The 21,175-nt window shown below is 40.9% G+C and overlaps 1 protein-coding gene across 3 annotated transcripts in view; it reads right to left on the bottom strand.

Annotated features, from left to right (window-relative positions):
- stau2 (staufen double-stranded RNA binding protein 2) overlaps positions 1–21,175 on the bottom strand; it is a 536,959-nt gene that overhangs the window by 503,525 nt on the left and 12,259 nt on the right. For all 3 annotated transcript variants that reach the window (XM_041189442.1, XM_041189443.1, XM_041189444.1), the window contains exon 2: positions 4,366–4,576. In XM_041189442.1, the coding sequence (XP_041045376.1) occupies positions 4,366–4,567 (202 nt within the window). In that variant the 5' untranslated portion in view covers positions 4,568–4,576. The remainder of the gene's footprint in view (positions 1–4,365; positions 4,577–21,175) is intronic.

Below are 21,175 nucleotides of genomic sequence, written 5' to 3'. Positions count from 1 at the left end.
TTTAATTCCAGATTTTTATTGAATTCAAATTCCACCATCTGCCATGGCGGGATTCAAACCTGGGTCTCCAGAGTATTACCCTGGGTCTCTGGATTACTAGTCCAGCAACAATACCACTACCAGCAACAACGCCACTGCACCATCACCTCCCCCCATACCTCTCCACTAAATGAACTAAAACTAAAGGTGAGAAAGGAAATTTCAGACAAATGATCCCAGGGGTGCATGGAAGTGCATGCATAAAATGTCAGGCTTCTTAATAAAAAGAGAAATGACCCCTTTTTTGTCAACATTTAATTCTTGTTACATTACGAATTAACTGAACGGATTTTTTAGCCGGTTTGAAAATGGTGAATATAAGAAACATGTGATTCTGCAGCAGGCTTCACTTTGTGAACTAGAAAAATCTTGTGTTACTATTAACAAATGGGATGGAGAGAAACTATTCAAGCGAGTGAATCCACTGAAAGTATGCAGCCCAGATCAGATCAATAGAAAAATTCTTAAGGAATTTGCTCATCAGTTGGCAGTTTCTTTCTCTATGGTCTTTCAGAAAACCTTTGACGTGCATACTGTTCCTTGCTGTTGCTGTTCCTTGCCATCATTGTCCAGGTTGCTAGGCCTGCTGAGCTGAATGATCGGAACTCTTGGGAAAAAAATGGTGGCCGAGGCAGACTCTTCCCACTTTGAGTCTGCCGATTGAGACAACAGACTCCCCTCTGGCACAAAGTGAGGCTTTCCACCAGGAAAATCCTGTTCTCCAGCAGCCTGGCAATGGAGGTGGGATCACAAAAGCTAGTTTTGCCTCCCAATTCTGACATGAAAATCTGGCCCTCTCCTTTTGCAATAGGAACTGTATATCTTTAGCTCCCAGTGAAGTGGCATGAACAACCACATTAGGGTAAAGTAAATGGTGGAGTGGAGCAAACCTAATGGTTTGAGGCACAATAAAAGTAGGTAATTTCAAATGAAGACTGTATACAATATCCCAGTTTTACCTGGGAGTATTATGGGGAAAGTTTCAAACATGGCAGTCAACCAACTATGTTACAAACAAATAGCAGTTCAGCGCATTATAGCATGGGGAAAGGTGAAAATCAGAACTTTTTATCCTGAATGTTTATGCACACTTATATATAACATCTCCCAAATCTGTCAAAAGGCCATTAGCTTGAAACATTAATCCTACCATCCTTTCTCCACAAATGCTGCCAGAATAGCTGAATATTTCCAGCATTTTCTGTTCTTATTGTGGAATACTATCTTTTTTTAAATCTTCTCTTGTCAAATTTTCTATGATGAAGGAAACTTCCTGCCTCTTCAATTGTGCATGTTAATTTAGTTCTCTTACACAATCATACTCATTATTTCATCCCAGCCAGTTCTCCCAATGAAGCCATTAGCTAGTATACAACTGGCCCAGGAAAGATTTAAAATGTTTTTTTTATTGCACAAAATTCATGCTATCACCGCTGAATTCTCCAGCACAAGTATTGGACAATATACAAGTACAATATAAAACCAATGGGATTCGCTAAGACTGGCCATCAGAAATATCCGTTTTTCTGAACTCAGTACTTGGGGAATTCAGTGACACTAAACACAAAAGCAGCTTTACCTTCCTTCTCTGTAAGAAAGCAGCTAAAATCTTCTCTGAACCACCAAAGCCTGTTTCTCCCAAAAATGTTGGCCTAGTTGGCAGCAGTGCTGTATGAGAAATTTGTGGGTTCAAGCCCAACATCAATATTTGAGTCCATAACTTAGACTAGCACTCTAATTCAGTATTAAGGAGTGTTTCATTTTCAGAAGCGTTGCATGTCCTAAGGCCCTGCCTTCTTGTTCAGGTGAACATTGAAAAGCAAACTGAAATGGGTTGTCACCCTGGAAAGATGAAATCAAATAATCCAAAGAGCTTTTATCTGAGACTATCTTGTAAGAATCTGTCTTGTGACAGGGTAGGGAGTTGGGGGGTGGGGGAATATTGACAAATTCATTGACAAATATACTGTGCAAACCAACATTCATTATTGACATTTTGTTAGATTTATAGTGTTCATTATTTTCTTTTCTAAACATTTCCGAATAGAACCAGTCTACCAATTAGAAAGCATTATACAATACAAGCATCACTTAAAATACTTTTTTAAAACCACCTTCAACAAATATTGCACAGGAGATATTTATGACTTGCCTACTTTTTAAGTTTGAACATAGTGTCAAGAAAAAAAGAAATTGTCATATTTTTCTTCTGTTAGTATCACTGTCATTTTACTTCTGTGCTGGAAGACAGGCGGTTGGGGTAATTGGAGTAAGAGCCAGAGTGACTGCATGAGTCTAAAAGCAACAGTAAGAAGTGGTTTTGATATGTTAATGAACTGAGAGGAACTTCAGTCAGAGTTCTACATTAAACAATTACAGGAGTAGTTTTGATTTGAGTTGTTTTAGTTCAAAGACAAATATATGCAAGTTGTAAAAGGCATAAGAAAGATAAAGATAGGGTAAGTTTGTTTTGACTAAGAGCAAGGGTAACGAAATGACTAATGAATTCTGGGAAGAAAGCATTTCTGAAGAGACTGGTTGAGACAATAGAGAAATCAAAGGGAAGGAATACATTTAAAGAAATACTGATAAAAACAAAAAACTACGGATGCTGGAAATCCAAAACAAAAACAGACTTACCTGGAAAAACTCAGCAGGTCTGGCAGCATCGGCGGAGAAGAAAAGAGTTGACGTTTCGAGTCCTCATGACCCTTCAACAGAGGGTCATGAGGACTCGAAACGTCAACTCTTTTCTTCTCCGCCGATGCTGCCAGACCTGCTGAGTTTTTCCAGGTAATTAAGGAAATACTGATGCCTGGGTGAGGATAGCTGGTCAGACCACCCAGAAGGCAGTTGGGGAGCTGCTCAGAACTCCAAGAAGAGAGTGTGAACAAGGCCAAACCTGAAGATCCAGTTGCTGTCAGCCTCAGAGGACACCTCAAGAAAACAAGGCACTATGTGGTAAAAGTACTGGTATTCTATAGATTTTGAAAATCTATAAGGATAGTTGTTCAACAGAAAAGGGGAGGTTAGCTCTGAAGGAAGTTAAGTTACAATCTTGTGGAACTGCTTTAAAGTACTGTTTACTGTGTAAAGCCATTCTTGTGTTTACGTATAATTGTGTTTTTTCCCTTTATTCTTTTAATAAATGTATACGTTACTATAAAATCATCACAAGTAGTCAGGGCATCATTTCCTCCCCTCATACAAAGAAATCGCAAAAACCATTTTGGCAGCTCTTTCAAGTTTCCCTCTGGAATTTGGGCAGCTCAGCATTTACCATCAACCATGCTATAACAATAGTAGACTCTGTACCTTAACTAGATTCAACAAAGGAAGTTAGTTATAGAATTTTTAAAATTATTTTAAAACCTCAGTATTCTGTACAAGAATAAAATAGATATCAGCATTTTCAAGGCAGCTGACCATAAGTGAACTAAATCAACAGAGCTCTCAGATTAATGACTATGATAAAACACTAAGGAATTGTACATATGCTAATATAATACCAGAGAAAAGGGGTTTGGTTAGCTCATTTGGCTGGACGGATGGTTTGTGGCGCAGAGTGACCCAAACAGCGAGGGTTCAATTCCCATTCCGGTGAAGGTCATCCATGAAAGCTCCACTTTCTCAACCTCGCCCCTTGCCTGAGGTGTGGTGGCCCTCAGGTTAAACTCACTGCCAGTCATCTCTCTCTGATGACAGAACAGCCTATGGTCCTCTGGGACTACGGTGACTTTCACTTTCACCAGAGAAAATTAATTCCCCTTGGTTGAAATGATTATTTCATATGCAGACTCTTATTAATTTTATAACTCTAACTCCATGGTAATCAGAACTAGAAAATGTCAGTGGAATTGTATAGCTGACAAAACTCCATGGCTCTCCAGAGCATTGGTAATACATTACAGTGCTATAAAATAAATTTCAAAAACAAAGTCAGTGTACACTAAGGGGAGGAAATTAAAGGGTTACATCATAAATTATTAGAGGTGCAGACTTCACTTCCTCCAACTGAATTGCAGACCTTCAACTCCTGAACACCTGCTGCTGTATATACTTTATTTGAATGCCCAGCAAACATTACAAATTCTAAATTTAACACCATTGGTGGACCATGGCTATTCTGTAAAATAAAATATCCTTCAATTTGCTTTATAAATTATACTGGCTCTTACACACTGTAAATACAGTAAGTGATTATTCAAACTAGTCAAACACACTTCATTTTCCATTACCATCACAAATCATTTTGTATCAAATGGTCAGATGACAGCATCACAAATCTCAGATTCAAGAGAGCATGCAAATTGAAAAAAAAATTACCTGGTGAGTTATTAATAGAAGCAGTAGAATCCACAAGCCCAGCTGCAGGACTGACACAGCTGGTAGTTGAGGCTGGGACTGGCCCATTCACAGAAGACTGCAGAGCCAGAGGACCTGCACTAGCAACCGACGTTGACTGTACTGTGGCTCCCAGGGTAGATCCAGATAGGTTGACTGCAGTCTGAACTTTAACTTGCGCCATTCTCTATCACTGCAAAGAAGATATATGTTAAAGAGCTGAAAGGGCTGATTATGATAAAAACAAAAAAAATTGTAATTAATTTAAGAACAAAATACTGCAGATGCTGGAAATCAGAAATAACTGAAAACTTATTGTTCTGATCAAAGTCTTGAAACTTTAACTCTCTCCAGAGATGCTGTCTGACTATCTGAGTACTTTCAGAATTTTCTGTTTTTACTTGTAATTGATATCACATGTTTATGGATGATGTCAATGGCACATGTATTGTTCTAGAAATTGAAATAATCTGCAACAATCATTGGTTCTAATATTTCATTCATATTTACAGATAAATCATTTGGCAAGAATTTACAGAGGCAGAGCATTTGGTTAGACTTCACCTTTCATGTTTATGTTTTTCAATTTTTGCACAGCAAGTTGCTAAAAGTGCAAGCTGATAACATCGCATAAGGGAAACAGGACATCTCAGGCCTGAGTGAACAGGACAAGCAATTGTGCATCTCCTTGACCAGATTGAATGATTGTGAAATTAACAGCCCAAAAACAGAGAAGGAAGTGCAAGTTAAAATGGGTGAATTTATTGCCAAATCAGGCACGAAAGGAAAAAAAAATGGAAGACTGGATTAAGGCAGGGGCAGAGAGAGAAAGAGTGACCTGAAGGAAAAGTAATTTAAAAAATGTAATTTCCCATTTTCAAATCTCCAGTTAAAAACTGAATGAATGAGAATCCATACTTAAAGATATATTTTTCAGTTAAGAAGCTGACTGGCAGCAATTTACACTTATCATGTTATTAAAAGTTTATTTAGACTTGAAATGATTTGACTTAATGTCATGTCTTGTGGTTCCCAGAAGTTTGAAATAATACACTTTTAGATACATACTGGATCAAGAGTATTTTTCCAGGTCTCACCATAGGCTGCAGAACAACACATTGTTCTTTGGTACAATGACTGGAGTGCAGCAATGAGTGATGAGGCTCTGGATATACATGTATACCTATGCATGACAATGCAGTTCCTAAATATGTTTTGAATAATATAACAATATAATAGCCCTCTTCTTTAAAAAATACAATGGCTTTTATATCAATATAACCTTTCAATCATTAACTTTTATAATTAAACATGTAATTCCAAGCTGAAAACTCTTTTACACAGCTAGTTTGCTTTACTTAAAAAATATTATTCACTGTATTGTTCAGGTGATCAAATGTTATGCCCTCATCTCATGGATTTGGTATTCATCACTCTGTGATGAGTTAGCACACTGTACTAGCGAGACTGTGTGGGTTGCTTCCGGTGTTGTAAGAGTGGTGTTTCATGCTGCTCATGTTCTGTCACTTGTTAATGATGTTGATGACCTTTTCATTACCAATCCTGGTGTAGACTTAAAATGGATTTTGTTTCTTCTCATCTGCTTACCCATTACAGTCTCGCTTAAGGTCTCAGATTCACCATGTAGGGGGGGCTCACATGATGTTTATCGTTGTCTTCCTGTCCCCGTAACTAGTCTGAAAGCCATTGTATATGTGGAATATTGATAGGTTCGCATAATTGCATTGATTGCTGCCTTCTTGCCTTAGTAGTTAGTAGTGATTATTTATGCAAGATTTTGATGGGCTTTAATTTCATGTAAGATTAAGTCTTTCTCTGGGTTGATTGTTTTAAAGGGAAGAATGCATATTCTGTCTCCTCTTGTCTGGTTCCAGGCAACAATCCACACTGCACTCAACAAGCCCAGGTATGTCCAGTCCCAGGCCTTCATGGGCCTAGCCTCCTGTCTGCAGGGTTCTACACTTAACTCAGCAGTTGGGTCCTCTGCCATAAAAGTCCAAAAGTCATATCCTTGTTGATGATATGAAAAAATGTGGGAATTTTGAGATCCCTTCAACCAATAACTTTTGTTGGGTTCCATGTTTCCCTATATATGCACAGTTTGTCCTCTCAACCACTCAGGCAAGGATATGGCATGCTTGTTGAAATGTTGATTTCTTTCTGCCTGTGTATCATTAAGTTGTTGTCTTATTTCCTCCTGATCATTTGGAGGATATCTCTTGCTCAGCAAAGTTGTTTAGTACTTTCTGCCATTCAGTAACTCTGCAAGCAATTTCAGGTCAGCCTTAGGTGTGGCTCGGAGTGACAATAAGGCAAGGTTTGGGTCTTCTTTTGTCTCTTGGCACTTTATGAGGATCCTCTTGATTGTCTGAATATGTCTTTATATGAAATTTTATCGCCTTGAGTAATGTGGTGATGAGGCTTTGATGTTGAATTCATACTGTTCAGCAAATTCCTTAAATTCCCTGGAAGTGAATTGAGTTTCATTATCACATATTACGAACATACGAACAAGGAACAGAAATAAGACATTCGGCCCCTCAAGCCTGTTCCACCATTCAATAAGATCATGGCTGATCTAATAGTAACCTCAAATCTGCATCCCCCATCCCCAATAACCTTTCAGGGATGCTTGGTTAGCTCCCTTGCTTACCAAGAATCTATCCACCTCGGCCTTAAAAATAATCAAAGACTCTGCTTCCAGGAATCTCTGACTCAGCAAACAGAATTCGTATCGCTGTGGTGATTGTTATAGCTCTCAAATCTTTTGCCCTTCTGAGAACTTTGAGTAATAGGCTGCTACTATATGATACCATTCTTGATTGTGTGTGAACAAATCAGCTCCACAGTATCCCATAGGCTGGATGATACATCAGTAGCCATCATCTCCTCTATCTGCTGTGTATTTCTAAATTCTGGCATATACTGCATGTAGATACCATTCTTTCAATGTCTTTGTAGATGCCTATCTGGTACACAGCTGAACTGACTGAGCTTAACACTTCTCCTTTTCCATGTGGCCAGTATTTTCTAAAGAAGCTCTCTCTGCATCATTTTAGGTACGATGATTCTGAATCCAGGCAGCAGGGCACCATCTTCCAGTGAGAAGTCACCTCTGACAAATCAGAGTACTTCCAGGTTGCTGGCTTTGTTTGCTGTATCTGATTAGGCCATCCCTGGATCACTTACAGGGAGAGCATCTGGAACTCTTTTTCTTTGCTAGTCTCATCAAAGAGTGTTTCGGGCAGTTTCAGTGGTGTTACATTCACTATGAGATGGATCTTGACATCTAATCTTTTATCTTGTGTTTCTCATATGGCAACAACCAAGATGAGGTATCTGCTAGCAGCATTTCTCTTCCTGGCTTGTATTTCAAAGTGAAATCGTAACTCTGAAGCCTTAAGAGTAACCTCCACCGTCTTGCTGGTGCTCCACACAGATTTTTCTTGTAGATCTGCTCCAGTGGATGATGATCACTCTCCACAATGAACTTTCTCCCACAGAGATAGGTATGGAATTTCTCACCTCCATACAAAACTGCCAAAATCTCTCTATATTGGCATATCTGGTCTCAGCTAAGGTTAGAACTTTGGAAGCGAATGCTATCGGTTTTCCCTCTTTCCTTTTATAGAAGCATCTACTTTCAGAGTGACAGGTATTTATAGTATGACAGATTTGTCACCTTGCATACTGCTTCTTTGAGCTTGTTGAAACTCCTCTCATGTGACTGACCAATTGTATTCAGCATCTTCTCTCATCAGGTCTCATAGGTTTTCTGTATTCTGACATGTGAAGTATGAAAGAACTCATGTGAAGCCAAGGACATTTCTCAGCTCTTTCTTGTCTCTTTGTTTCAGGACTTGGTTTGACTCCATCAGGTTGTACATCATTTTGAAGAACTGGTATTCAGTTGCCTTCACAATGCATTTGTCTGCATTTCACTTGATCTCAGCTTTCCTGGTTCTCTCCATGGCTTCATGTAGATGATAGTCATGCAGGTAGATTTTACGAGGGTGTGGGGGGGGAATGAATCACCTGCACCCCCCACTTAAAAGTCAGTCAGCACCTCGCCAACCAGAAATCTGGCTGCCTCAAAACAATATTATGCTGGGGGCGGCCTTAACTGGGTCAGTGTGGGACTTCTGCCCTCATCAGGGAGGATGCCATCCTACCCATTTGCTAACCTGCCACCTGCAACCAGCACGCTACCCTACTACCATCCACCACCCTACCCGTCTGCTACCCTGCCAGCCACCCAACTGCCATCCAACCCCCCTTACCTCACCCACCCTGCCTCTATATACACTAACGCACACTGCACCCTTCTCCACCCTACCCACTTAGCTTACCCACCATACCACCATACACACTTACCTTACCCCCACTATCCCCTTACACACTTAGATTCCCTCCATAGCTTCTCAAAGAAGCTTTGAGACATTTCCTACTTAGCAGAATACGGCAGCTAGTGCTATAAAAAGGCGTAATGGCTCAATTTCCCTGATACTCCAGCACTACGATGAAGCTCTTCAAGAGACCGTATGCTCCACATTTCTGGAGAAGCCGGGATCAGAAGTCCCAACTAGAAATGCAGAGCTCCACCTCGTGAAGAGAAGTAAGAGTGGACTGAAAACCCAAAGGTAATTGCCAGTCCTTAGAAGATTCAGGCCATTTTGATTTTCTAAATGCCCTGTTATTAGGTCCCTAATAATAGATTTTAACATTTTCCCTACTACTGATGTCAGGTTAACTGGCTTATAACTACAAGCAATGTAACAGTAGGATTACAATTTGCTACCTTCCAACACATGTTGGAACATGGGCCTGTTCCAGAGTCTAGGGAATTCTGAACACTCAAAATCAATGCAGCCAATATCTATGCAGCCAAATCTTTCAAAGCCCTAGAATACAGGCCATCAGCACCAGGGGATTTGTTGGCATTTCTCCAGTACCTTTTCCTTATTAATGCTGAAGTTGAACTTGAAGTTCCTCTCAATTTCCAGTATATCCTTTATGCCTCCGATAGTGAATACAGATACAAAATATTCATTTAACCTTTTCCTTATCGCCTATTATACTAACAAGCATAGTAACAAAGTGAGCATTGGTCCTATAGAAAGCCCATCTGAGGAATTGATAATGGATAGCAGGGAGATGGCAGATGAATTAAACAGGTATTTTGCTTCGTTCTTCACTATAGAGGATACAAGTAACATCCCAGAAATAGTTCTATATCAGGAAATAGAAGAGGGAGGAACTTGGGAAAATAACAATCACCAGGGAAGTGGTATTGAGCAAATTGTTTGGGCTGCAAACTAACAAATGATGGACTTCATCCTAGGGTCTTGAAATAAGTGGCTGGGGAGATAGTTGATACATTGGTTTTAATTTTCCAAAATTCCCTAGATTCGTGGAAGATTCCATTAGATTGGAAAATAGCAAATGTAACTCCTTTATTCAAAAAGGGAGGGAAACAGAAAGAAGGAAACTACAGGCCAGTTTGCCTAACATCTGTCATAGGGAAAATGTTAAAAACTATTATTAAAGATGTTATAGCAGGGCACTTAGAAAAATTCAAGGCAATCAGACAGATTCAACATGGTTTTGTAAAAAGGAAATCATGCTTAACCCATTTATTAGAATTCTTTGAAGGGGTCACATGTGCTGTAGATAAAAAGGAACCGGTGGATGTGCCGTACTTAGATTTCCAGAAGGCATTTGATAAAATGCAACATTAAAAGTTATTGCAGAAAATAAAAGCTCATGGTGTAGGGGGTAACATGTTGAAATGGATAGAAGGTTGGCTATTTAACAGGAAGCAGAGAGTTGGCATAGATGGGTTTTTTTCTGGTTGGCAGGATGTGGCGAGTGGTGTGCCACAGGAATCAGTGCTAGGACCTCAACTTTTTACAACTTATATGAATTATTTAGATGAAAGGACTGAAGGAATTGTTGCTAAATTTGATGACACAAAGATAGGTAGGAAAGTAAATTGTGAATAGGACATAAGGAAGCTACAAAGGGACATGGATAAGTTAAGTGTGTGGGCAAAGATTTGGCAAATGGAGTCTGATGTGGGCAAATGTGAAATTGTCCATTTTGGCAAGAAGAATAAAAAAGCTTATTATCTGGTAAGAGATTCCAGAGCTCTGAGGTTCAGAGGCATCTGGGTGTCCTAGTGCTTGAATCACAAAAGGCTTGTATGCAGGTAAAGCAAGTAATTAGGAAAGCTAATAGAATGTTATCATTTATTGTGAGGGGAATTGATTACAAAAATAAGGAGGTTATGCTTCAGTTGCACAGGGCACAGGTGAGGTCACATCTGGAGTATTGTGTAAAATGCTGGTCTCCTTTTTTAAGGAAAGATGTAAATGCGTTACAAGCAGTTCAGAGGAGGTTTACTAGGCTAATACCTGGACTGGGCGGGTTGTCTTAGGGAAAAAGGTGGGCTTGTATCCACTGGAGTTTAGAAGAGTAAGGCGACTTGATTGAAACATATAAGATCCTGAGGATTCTTGACAGGGTGGATGTGGAGAGGATGTTTCCTCTTGTGGGATAATCTAGAACTAGGGGTCACTGTGTAAAAACTAAGAGGTTGCTCATTTAAGACAGAAATGGGGAGAATTTTTCTTCCCTCAGAGGGTCATGAGTCTTTGGAACTCTCCTCCTTAAAAGGCGGTGAAAGCAGAGTCTTTGAATATTTTAAAGGCTGAGCTAGATAGATTCTAAATAGATTAACAAGGGGGTGAAAGATTAACAGGGGTAGGCAAGGATGTGGGGTTGAGGTTACAATCAGATCAGCCATGATCTTATTGAAAAGCAGAGCAGGCTTAAGGGGCTGAGTGGTTTACTCCTGTTTCTAATTCATATATTCTTATTCACTTCATCTGGTCTCTGCCTCTAAGGGATGCACACTTACTTTTGCTAATCTGTTCCTCTTTCAATACAATCTCTGCATGTCAGACTGCAGCTCAACAACTCTAAATCAAAGTTCAAGTTGCAGGCATTTACTGTAGATATTGTTGCCCGGGATCACATTGCTCTCTATGAACTCGCCCATGCTGCAGAGGGGCAGAGTAGCTCCTGTACTGCCATCTCTATCCATCCTTGTTTTGTATTTTAATTAATTGAAATTTTATGCAATTAATTCAATGTAGTTGTTTTTAGTTTTTTTAAACTAATTAAACCAGTTTAAATTGTTAATTAATTTATTTATTTCTTATCGTTTAACTCAAATGTGGCGTCAATGGCTAGGACAGCCTTTTTATAGCCCATCCCTAATTGCTCTTGAGAAAATGGTGTGTGCTGCCTTCTTGAACCACTGCAGTCCATGTAGTGTAGGTACACCCACAGTGGAGTTAGAAAGGGAGTTCCAGGATTTTGACCCAGCAGCAGTAGAAGAACAGCAATATAGGTCCAAGTCAAGATGGTGTGTGGTTTGGAGGGGAACTTGCAGACGGTGGCGTTCCCATTAATCTGCTGCCCTGATCCTTCCAGGTGGTAGAGGTCATGGGTTTGGAAGGTGCCATTAAAGGATCCTTGGTGAGTTCCTGCAGTGCACCTTGTAGATGGTACAAATTGCTACCACTGTGTGTGTTGGTGGTGGAGGGAATGAATGCTGAAGGAGGTGGATGCAGTGCCAGTCAAGCCGGCTGCTTTGTCCTGGATGGTGTCTAGCTTCTTGAGTGTTGTTGGAGCTGCAGTCATCCAGACAAATGGAGAGTATTCCATCACACTCCTGATTTGTGCCTAGTAGATGGTGAACAGGCTTTGGGCAGTCAGGAAGTGAGTTATTCTCCACTAAATTCCCAGCCTCTGACCTGCTCTTTTAGCCACAGTATTTATATGGATGGCCCAGTTCAGTTTCTGGTCAATGGTAACCCCAGGATGTTGATAGTGGGAGATCCAATGGTGGTAATGCCATTGAATGTCAAAGGGAGATGGTTAGCTTCTCTCTCGTTGGAGATGGTCATTGCCTGGCATTTGTGTGGTACGAATGATACTTACATCTTATCGGGCCAAGCCCGAATGTTGTCCAGGTCTTGCTGCATATGGGCATGGACTGCTTCAGTACCTGAGGAGTCGAGAATGGTGCTGAACATTGTGCAATCATCAGAGAACACCCCTACTTCCAACTTTTTCATGGAGGGTAGGTCATTGATGAAGCAGTTGAAGATGGTTGGGCCCAGGGCACTACCCTAAGCTGACTGACCTCCAACAACCACTACTATCTTCTTTGGTGTTATGTATGACTCCAACTATGGAGAGTTTTCCTACTGATTCCCATTGACTGCAGCTTTGCTAGGGCTCCTTGATGTTACACTTGGTCAAATGCTGCCTTGATGTCAAGGGCAGTCACTCTCACCTCACCTCTGGAGTTCAGCTCTTCTGTACATATTTGGGCTAAGGCTGTAATGAGGTCAAGAGCTAATTGGCCCCGGCACAGCCCAAACTGAGCGTCAGGGAGCAGGCTATTGCTGAGTAAGTGCCACTTGATAGGAGTGTGGACGACTCCTTCTATCACTTTGCTGATGACCAATAGTAGTCTGATGGGGTGATAACTGGCCAGGTTGTCCTGCTTTTGTGGACAGGACATACCTGGGCAGTTTTCCACAATGCCTGGTAGGTGCCAGTGTTGTAGCTGTATTGGAACAGCTTGGCTAAGGGCGTGGGCAGTTTTGGAGCACCGGTCCTCAGTACTATTGTTGGAATGTTGTCATGGCCCATAGCCTTTGTGGTGTCCAATGCCTTCAACTGTTTCTTGATGTCATGTGGAGTGAATGGAATTGCCTGAAGACTGGCATGTGTGAAGCTGGGGACCTCAAGAAAAGGCAGAGATGAATCATCTACTCAGCATTTCTGGCTGAAGATTGTTACAAATCTTTCAGCCTTGTCCTTTGCACTGATGTGCGGGACTCACCCACCATTGAGGATGGGGATATTTATGGAGCCTCCTCCTCTTGTTAGGTGTTTAATTGTCCACCACCATTCATGAATGGATGTGGCAGGACTACAAAGTTTAGATCTGATCTGTTGGTTTTGGGATCACAACTTTTGTCAATTGAATGCTGCTTTCACTGTTTGGCATGCAAGTAATCCTGTTGTTGTATCTTCACCAGGCTGACATCTCATATTTAGGGATGCTCCTGGCATTCCGTCCTTCAATCTTTATTGACCCAGGGTTGATCCCCCAGCTCGATGGTAATGGCAAAATGGGGGATAAGTGAGGTTACCGATTGTAGCTGTATATTATTCTGCTCCTGCTGATGGTTCACAGCATGTCATGGTTGCCCAGTCTTGAGTTACTAGATCCGTTTGAAATCTATCCCATTTAGCACAGTGGTAGTGCCACACACAATGGGGGGTATTCTCAATGTGAAAACAGGACTTCAGCTCTACAAGGACTGCACGGTGGTCATTCCTACCAATATTGTCAGGGACAGATGAATCTGCAACAGGTAGATTGGTGAAGACAAGTTCAAGTAGGTTTTTCCCTCTTGTTGGTTTCCTCGCCACCTGCCGCAGACCCAGTCTAGCAGTTATGTCCTTTAGGACACAGCCAGCTCAGTTAGCAGTGGTGCTACTGAGCCACTTTTGATGATGGACATTGATTTCCATTACCCAGAGTACATTATGTGCCCTAGCCATCTTCAGTGCTTCCTCCAAGTAGTGTTCAACATGGAAGGATACTGATTCATCAGCCGAAGGGGGATGGGGGAAGTGGTAATCAACAGGAGCTCTCCTTGCTCATGTCTGACCTGATGCAGTCCATAGTCTATAGTCTGAGAACTCCCAGGGCAACTCCCTCCTAACTGTATATCGCTGTGCTGTCACCTCTAGTGGGTCTGTCTTGTCAGCGGGACAGGAAGGAGATGGTGATGTCTGGGATATTGTCTGTAAGGTATGATTCTGTGAGTATGACTGTCAGGCTGTTGCTTGACTAGTCTATGGGGCAGCTCTCTCAACTTTGGCACAAGCCCCCAGATGTTAGTATGGCAGACTTTGCAGGGTTGACAGGGCTGGGTTTGCCATTGTTGTTTCCAGTGCCTAGGTCAATGCTGGGTGATCTGTCCAGTTTCATTCCTTTTTTGTAGACTTAGAAGTAGTTAGATAGAACTGAGTGCCATTTCAGAGGGCATTTAAGAGTCAACCACTTTGCTCTGGACCTGAAGTCACATGTAGGACATATACATGTCTCAAGTACATTAGTGAACCAGATGGGCTTTTACGACAATTGACAATAGTTCATGGTCATTATTGCTGAGACCATCTCTCTTAATTCCAGCTTTATTGACTGAATTTATATTCCACCAGCTGCCATGGTGGGATTTGAACCCATGTCACCAGAGCATTAGCTGGGCCTCTGATTACTTGTCCAATGTTATCACCACTTCACCACCGCCTCCCCAGATTTTTCTTAATACTTCTTTTAAAGTTTTTTTTATAGTTTGTGGGATGTGGTAAAATGGGAACAATAACTAACATATCAGAATGCTTGTAGTGATACCAATCAGGAAGTCTGTCCCTGCATACTCACCTCAAAGGTAGAACATGGAATCCATCCAGGTCATGATCACTGTAATCACCCACGCTACAGAACATACAGCTCCCTCCATTGACAGGCTTTATGGTTATAAAATTTATTAGGAAATTTTGGAGCAAGTTACCAACGGCAAGATTAGCACACAAATGGCAAGGTTTCCAGCATCTGTCATCAACATCACAGTTGCAGTAAATTCTGGATCATTACATCAAACAAACATCTGGAATAATGATACTTCTATCACTAAGAAAATTCACTTACAACCCTTATTTTAAAAGGAACTTCTGAAATTATAAACCTGTTGTGGTCTCCGTAATACCAACTACTGTATAATCAAGGTTTCTAAAATATGTTTCATAAATATTACTATTTCCTATACTTTGGCGGAAGTTACAGGTAAATAACTACTAGGGAGCTTCGAGTTGTAAAGGAAATATTAAATCACCACAAATTTGGAAACTAAATAATTAAAGCATAATTAATTTACCTCCTTCGGACTCCCACTTTGTTTTCGCAGGGAAACTAATGGCATGTGCTCCATGTCTGCCTCCGAATTTTATGCATTTTATGGGCTTCTTGCCAATTTTTGTTTCAAAAACAATAAACCTTTAAAAAATACTAATATGTAAAAGCAGAACTTGTGGTACTAATGGCATTTTTGTATAAATGTGGGGAAAATATTTTTGACAAAGACATAAAATGCCACAGAGGGATTTGGATGTTTAGGTTCACAATACACTAAGAACAGCATCTCAAATGAATGAGGCCATAAAAAAGATAATGGAGCACCAGGTTTAAAGGCAAGTAGCATAACACATGTCAAGATATAATATTGAATTGTATAAGATTACTGTTGGAGCCTAAACTGCCCACAATCCTCCAAGGCATGGGAAGATATTGAGGCAAATGGTGGGGGATACAGATTTACTGTGTTGCTGCGTGTTAAGAAAAAATATCAAAAATAGAGAGACTTAAAGGTTTAGAGCTGCTTTCATCCAAAGAAGCATCTTATGGGGACACCATTACTCACTTTCAATTACTCTTAAAAACTTCCCCGTGCTCTTTGTGATGACTGTCACTTTAAGATCAGTTCAACTAAGTAGAAGTCACGTGATTTGTTCAACCAAAGTGTGGCTAGCGCGGGGGAATAAATTACTTAGTTGAACTGATCTTAAAGTGACAGTCATCACACTCTTACTTTGTTACCTCCCTTCTAGCCAGTTTTTAACCCAATTGGCTATTCTCCGTCAACTCCATACTTTTTAATCTTTTTCAATAGCCAACTACATGGTTTCTTGTCAAAGGCTTTGGAAAGTCCACGTATATCATATACAATTCATTTTCCCATCTACCTTATCTGTCAAGTTCTCAAAGAACTTTCATGTTTGTCAAGCATGATCTTTGATTCAGAAATCTGTGATGGCTGCACCAACTTATTTTCCATTTATGTAGATATTTAGTTATTTCATTTTCAGTTAAAGATTCCAAAGGCCCTGATATTAGCTCGGAGATAGGAATGCAGTGTGCAAGCACGCAAGGCTAGCTGATTTTTACAACCAGCCATCATTTAAATAAAGCTTGTGGGTTGCTCATTGGAATGCTGCATCTGCGGGTGTGCCACCCACCTGCATAATGAAATTCCCCATTCACTATTGAAAGACTCAGGCCATCTTTCAGGGAGACAAGTTTGAACAATGAAGAATCATTGACTATTGGAAGGGTGTCTGGAAAGTGAGGCAAGATGGCCACAGGTTCATCAGAGCATCCCTGGAGGTTATGCTGGATCCTGTGAGAACAAAGAGGGGTGTGTTGTTTTTCAAAAGTGGGGGAAAAACCTGCTGCAATAACCGAGAGAGTGTGCATTGAAGTGGCTGAAGAAGTCAACACCAGGAGTGTAGCATGGATTCTAACAGAAGGAAATTAGCGTCCTTATCTGGTCTGGCCTATATGTGACTCCAGACCCACAGCAACTGCCCTCTGAAGTGGCTTAGCAAGTCACTCAGTCCAAAGGCAATTAGGGGTGGGCAACAAATGCTGGCCCTGCCAGTAACACCCACATCCCATGAAAGAGTAAAAAAAATTCAGTGCAGCAAATAGCTTAATAACCTAATTAGGTCAGGACACGTGCTTCTTTACCCATCCCCTGCAATGCACCTCCTTCCACTCCTGCTTGTCCGTCCTGCACCAGGCACACCACTCTTCCCCACCAATCAGAACAGTTTGATAAAACTCTCATCCTCTCTCCTTTCTCATGTTCACCACCCACTTTCCCCTTCCATTATGGCTAATAACCCCAATCCTCAGATCATCCAACCTCATCCGCTTACACCCACTCTCATTACACATGCTGAAATGGCACCACGGTCACTATCGACAAGGGAATGCCATTTCGACTCATTTTGCAAATGCCTGGTTCTCACCTTCACCATATGCACTAAATTCATGGGATGCACACAACCTTAAGAGCCACTCAAGAATCTGTTGTATCCCTGACAGGAGAAAGGGGTACAGAGTGCTAAGGGGAGGGCCAGAATAAGATGAGAACCACAGGAAATAGTGGAAGTTAGGAGGACAGTCAGTAGCAGGGCCTGCAAAGCGCCAACATCCATAAGATGTTGGTTCTAAACGTCTCAGGAGTCTGAGAGGTCCCCAGCATCACAGATGCCAGTCTTCAGCAAATTCGATTCACTCCACGTGATATCAAGAAACAGCTGAAGGCACCGGATGCTGCAAAGGCTATGAGCCCTGATAATATTCCGGTAATAGTACTGAAGACTTGTGGTCCAGGACTTGCCATGCCCCTAGCCAAGCTGTTTCAGTACAGCTACAACACTGGCATCTACCCGGCCATGTGAAAAATTGCCCAGGTATGTCCTGCCCACAAAAAGCAGGATAAATCCAACCCAGCCAATTATCACCTCATCAGTCTACAGTCGATCATCAGTAAAGTGATGGAAGGTATGATCAGCAGTGCTATCAAGTGGCACTTACTTAGCAATAACCTGTTCACTGATGCTCATTTTGGGCCCTGACAGGGCCACTCAGCTCCTGACTTCATTACAGCCTTGGTTCAAACATGGTCAAAAGAGCTGAACTCCAGAGGTGAGGTGAGGTGAGAGTGGCTGCCCTTGACATTAAGGCAGCATTTGACCAAGTGTGTCATCAAGGAGCCCTAGCAAAACTGGAGTCAATGGGAATCAGGGCGAAAAACACTCTGCCGGTTGGAGTCACACCTAGTAGAAAGGAAGATAGTTGTGGTTGTTGGAGGTCAATCATCTCAGTTCCAATGCATCACTGCAGGAGTTCCTCAGGGTGGTATCCTAGGCCCAACCATCTTCAGTTGCTTCATCAATGACCTTCCTTTCATCATAAGGTGAGGAGTGGAAATGTTTGCTGATGATTGTACAATGTTCAGCACCATTCGCAGATATCACTTCTCAGATACTGAAGCAGTCCACATCCAAATGCAGCAAGACCTGGACAATATCCAGGCTTGGGCTGACAAGTGACAAGTAACATTTGCACCACACAAGTGCCAGGCAATGACCATCTCCAACAAGAGAGAAACTAACCAACACCCCTTGACATTCAATGGCATTACCATCGCTGAATCCCCCACTATCAACATCCTGGGGGTGACCATTGACCAGAAACTGAACTGGACTAGCCATAGCAGCAGACACATGGGAACACCACCACCTGCAAGTTCCCCTTCAAACCACTCACCATCCTGACTTGGAAATATATCACCGTTCCTTCATTGTCACTGGATCAAAATCCTGAAACTCCCTCCCTTACAGCACTGTGGGTATACCTATACCACAGAGACTGCAGTGTTTCAAGAAAGCAGCTCACAACCACCTTCTCAAGGGCAATTAGGAATGGGAAATAAATACTGGTCTAGCCAGTGACGCCCGTATCCCATGAATGAATAAGAAAAAGAGCCAGCACGAATGTGGAAGGTTGATTGTGTTTGACTAATCTAATTGAATTTTTTTGATGAAGCAACAGAAAAGGTTGATGAAGGAAATGCAGTGGATGTTGTCAAACGTTTTCTTAAAATCCACATTGTCAAAGTACCACTTAAAAAGCTGGTTAATAAAATTGAGGAACGTGAAAAAGATGGGTCAGTGTCAGCTTAGATAAAAATTGGCTTAAGGACAGAAAACAGTGAATCGTGGTAAATGGTTGTTTTTCAGACCACAGGAAGGTGAGGGTGTTGGAAGTGGAGATGACCAATGGTTTTAAAAGGAAATTGGATAAGCACTTAGAGTGTACACAAATTGAACTTAATTTCCCACTGATCTGCCAAAGTATAAACTCTGTCTACCTCTCTTTCAGAGACAAGATCATTTCACTGTTTCCAGCTGAGCCAAGGGCCAGCATAGTTCAGTTGGAAGCACTCATCTTCAAGTCCAAGCTTCATTCCAGGACTGTGCTGTGCATTTGAGCACAATATAATGCTAAACTGACCAAAAAGCCATTTGTAAAATCATAAAACATCATCTGAAAAAGATCAAGCAACTCCTCTAATGTTCTGATAACATTGACTTATACCAAAAAACAGACCAAAATCACAAGTCATTGCCTCCCTTCCATCACCCAGTCAAATATCACCTTGCCTGTTGCAAAATTGCCATTGCACCCACTCACACAATTACCATTGCACACCAAAGCAACCCATCACATATAATAAACACAACACATAGTTTCACATTTCACATTAGCAATCAAAGATTTATTAAAATACAAGTGTGGTATACATCAGGATATCCAGGAACTGAAAAATGTATTTATTGTGATGATTTAGTTTGGACAGAACTGAAAATTACAAACTTTTTACCTAGCTTGTAAATTTGAAGTCACAGTTTTAAAAAGTGAGGCATCCATCTGATATCAGTATCCTTATAAACACAGTATACAGTCAGCAAATAGTTTGTATACGTAAAAAAAAAAATTCACATTCCAGCCTTCTGATAAGTTTAAGAAATTGTATGATTGATGTGGAAGGAAGCATAATTGTTCATGAGAATTAGAAAAAACAAAATAAATTAATGAGACAACTATTAATACAAAAGGGAAGTTTTCACATTGAAAAAATGCTTGTTAATTCATGTGACTAACAGTTTTTTTCCTTGATGAAGGTACCTATCGTACTTATTTTTTGTAGTGGTTAATGACGATTTCAATTTTCCTATGACATGGATTCCATGCAGCATGCATCAAAATCCCCTGGCAGTCGAGCAGCAATTTCTGTACCAACCAATTTTCAGAATGGGCTATTAGTGCCGAGTCTTCCTGTCATATTATAAAATATGTGAATGTCCTATTCTTGTCCTTCTGCAAAACTGATTGAAGCCTTTTATGGTGACTTATCAAGCTCAGAAACGTGCATACCTAAAGTAAAGTTTAGTGGTTGCAGATATGCAGATTGGCACACAACACAAAGGTTACTAATAAAGTTTGATAGTAACAGTTATGCCAATTACTCGATCTATCCCACAGACAACAAAAGGCTGAATCAGGACTGCTCTGTAGCATCAACCATTTGCAAGTTTACCATCGCTAAATCTCACCCCATGCCTTTATCAAATCCAGGCTAAACAGCTTGCCTTCCTTCAAAAGAAAATAATTCTGTTTTATTTACACTTTCCTCATAATTTGATTGTTTGATACTAGAGACCTGTGGGTCTTCTCTGATTGAACATTTTCCCTGCATCTTGGTACCATAAATTACAGCTTGACTAGGGCACTGAACACTTCCAACATGGCATCATTTCAATCAGCTGATACAGCAATATAATTTAGTAATCTTTTCATTTTATTTATTGTATTCTACTTTCACAATTTAGTCTGGGGTCATTTTCCAAACTTATTTAGCTCTATTTGTCTAATATACCTAAATATTCACCGCTTTAATATTCATCCTCACTCTGACATAACTCAACAATGTTGTAACATACCATCTCTAGTAAGTATGTTTTGTTTTTTTTATCTTTCAGCCTGTTAAGTTTGTTCCTAAAATTTACCTCAAATAGCTAATGCTTTAAGCAGGCTTATATGGAATGTTTTTGGAAGTCTAGATACACTGGCCACAATTTGGGGGGGTGGCAGGAGGGAGGTGAAAAAACTGGATTTTCGTCCTAGATGACTTTGATCCTGGGGAAGACTGCCACAGTCCAGTCAAGTGCTTGACTGGCACACAATGCAGTAGACCTTCCCGAAAGT

Source organism: Carcharodon carcharias, chromosome 6, assembly GCF_017639515.1.
Source record: "Carcharodon carcharias isolate sCarCar2 chromosome 6, sCarCar2.pri, whole genome shotgun sequence".
Lineage (NCBI taxonomy): Eukaryota > Metazoa > Chordata > Chondrichthyes > Lamniformes > Lamnidae > Carcharodon > Carcharodon carcharias.
This window is presented reverse-complemented; position numbering and strand designations above follow the sequence as displayed.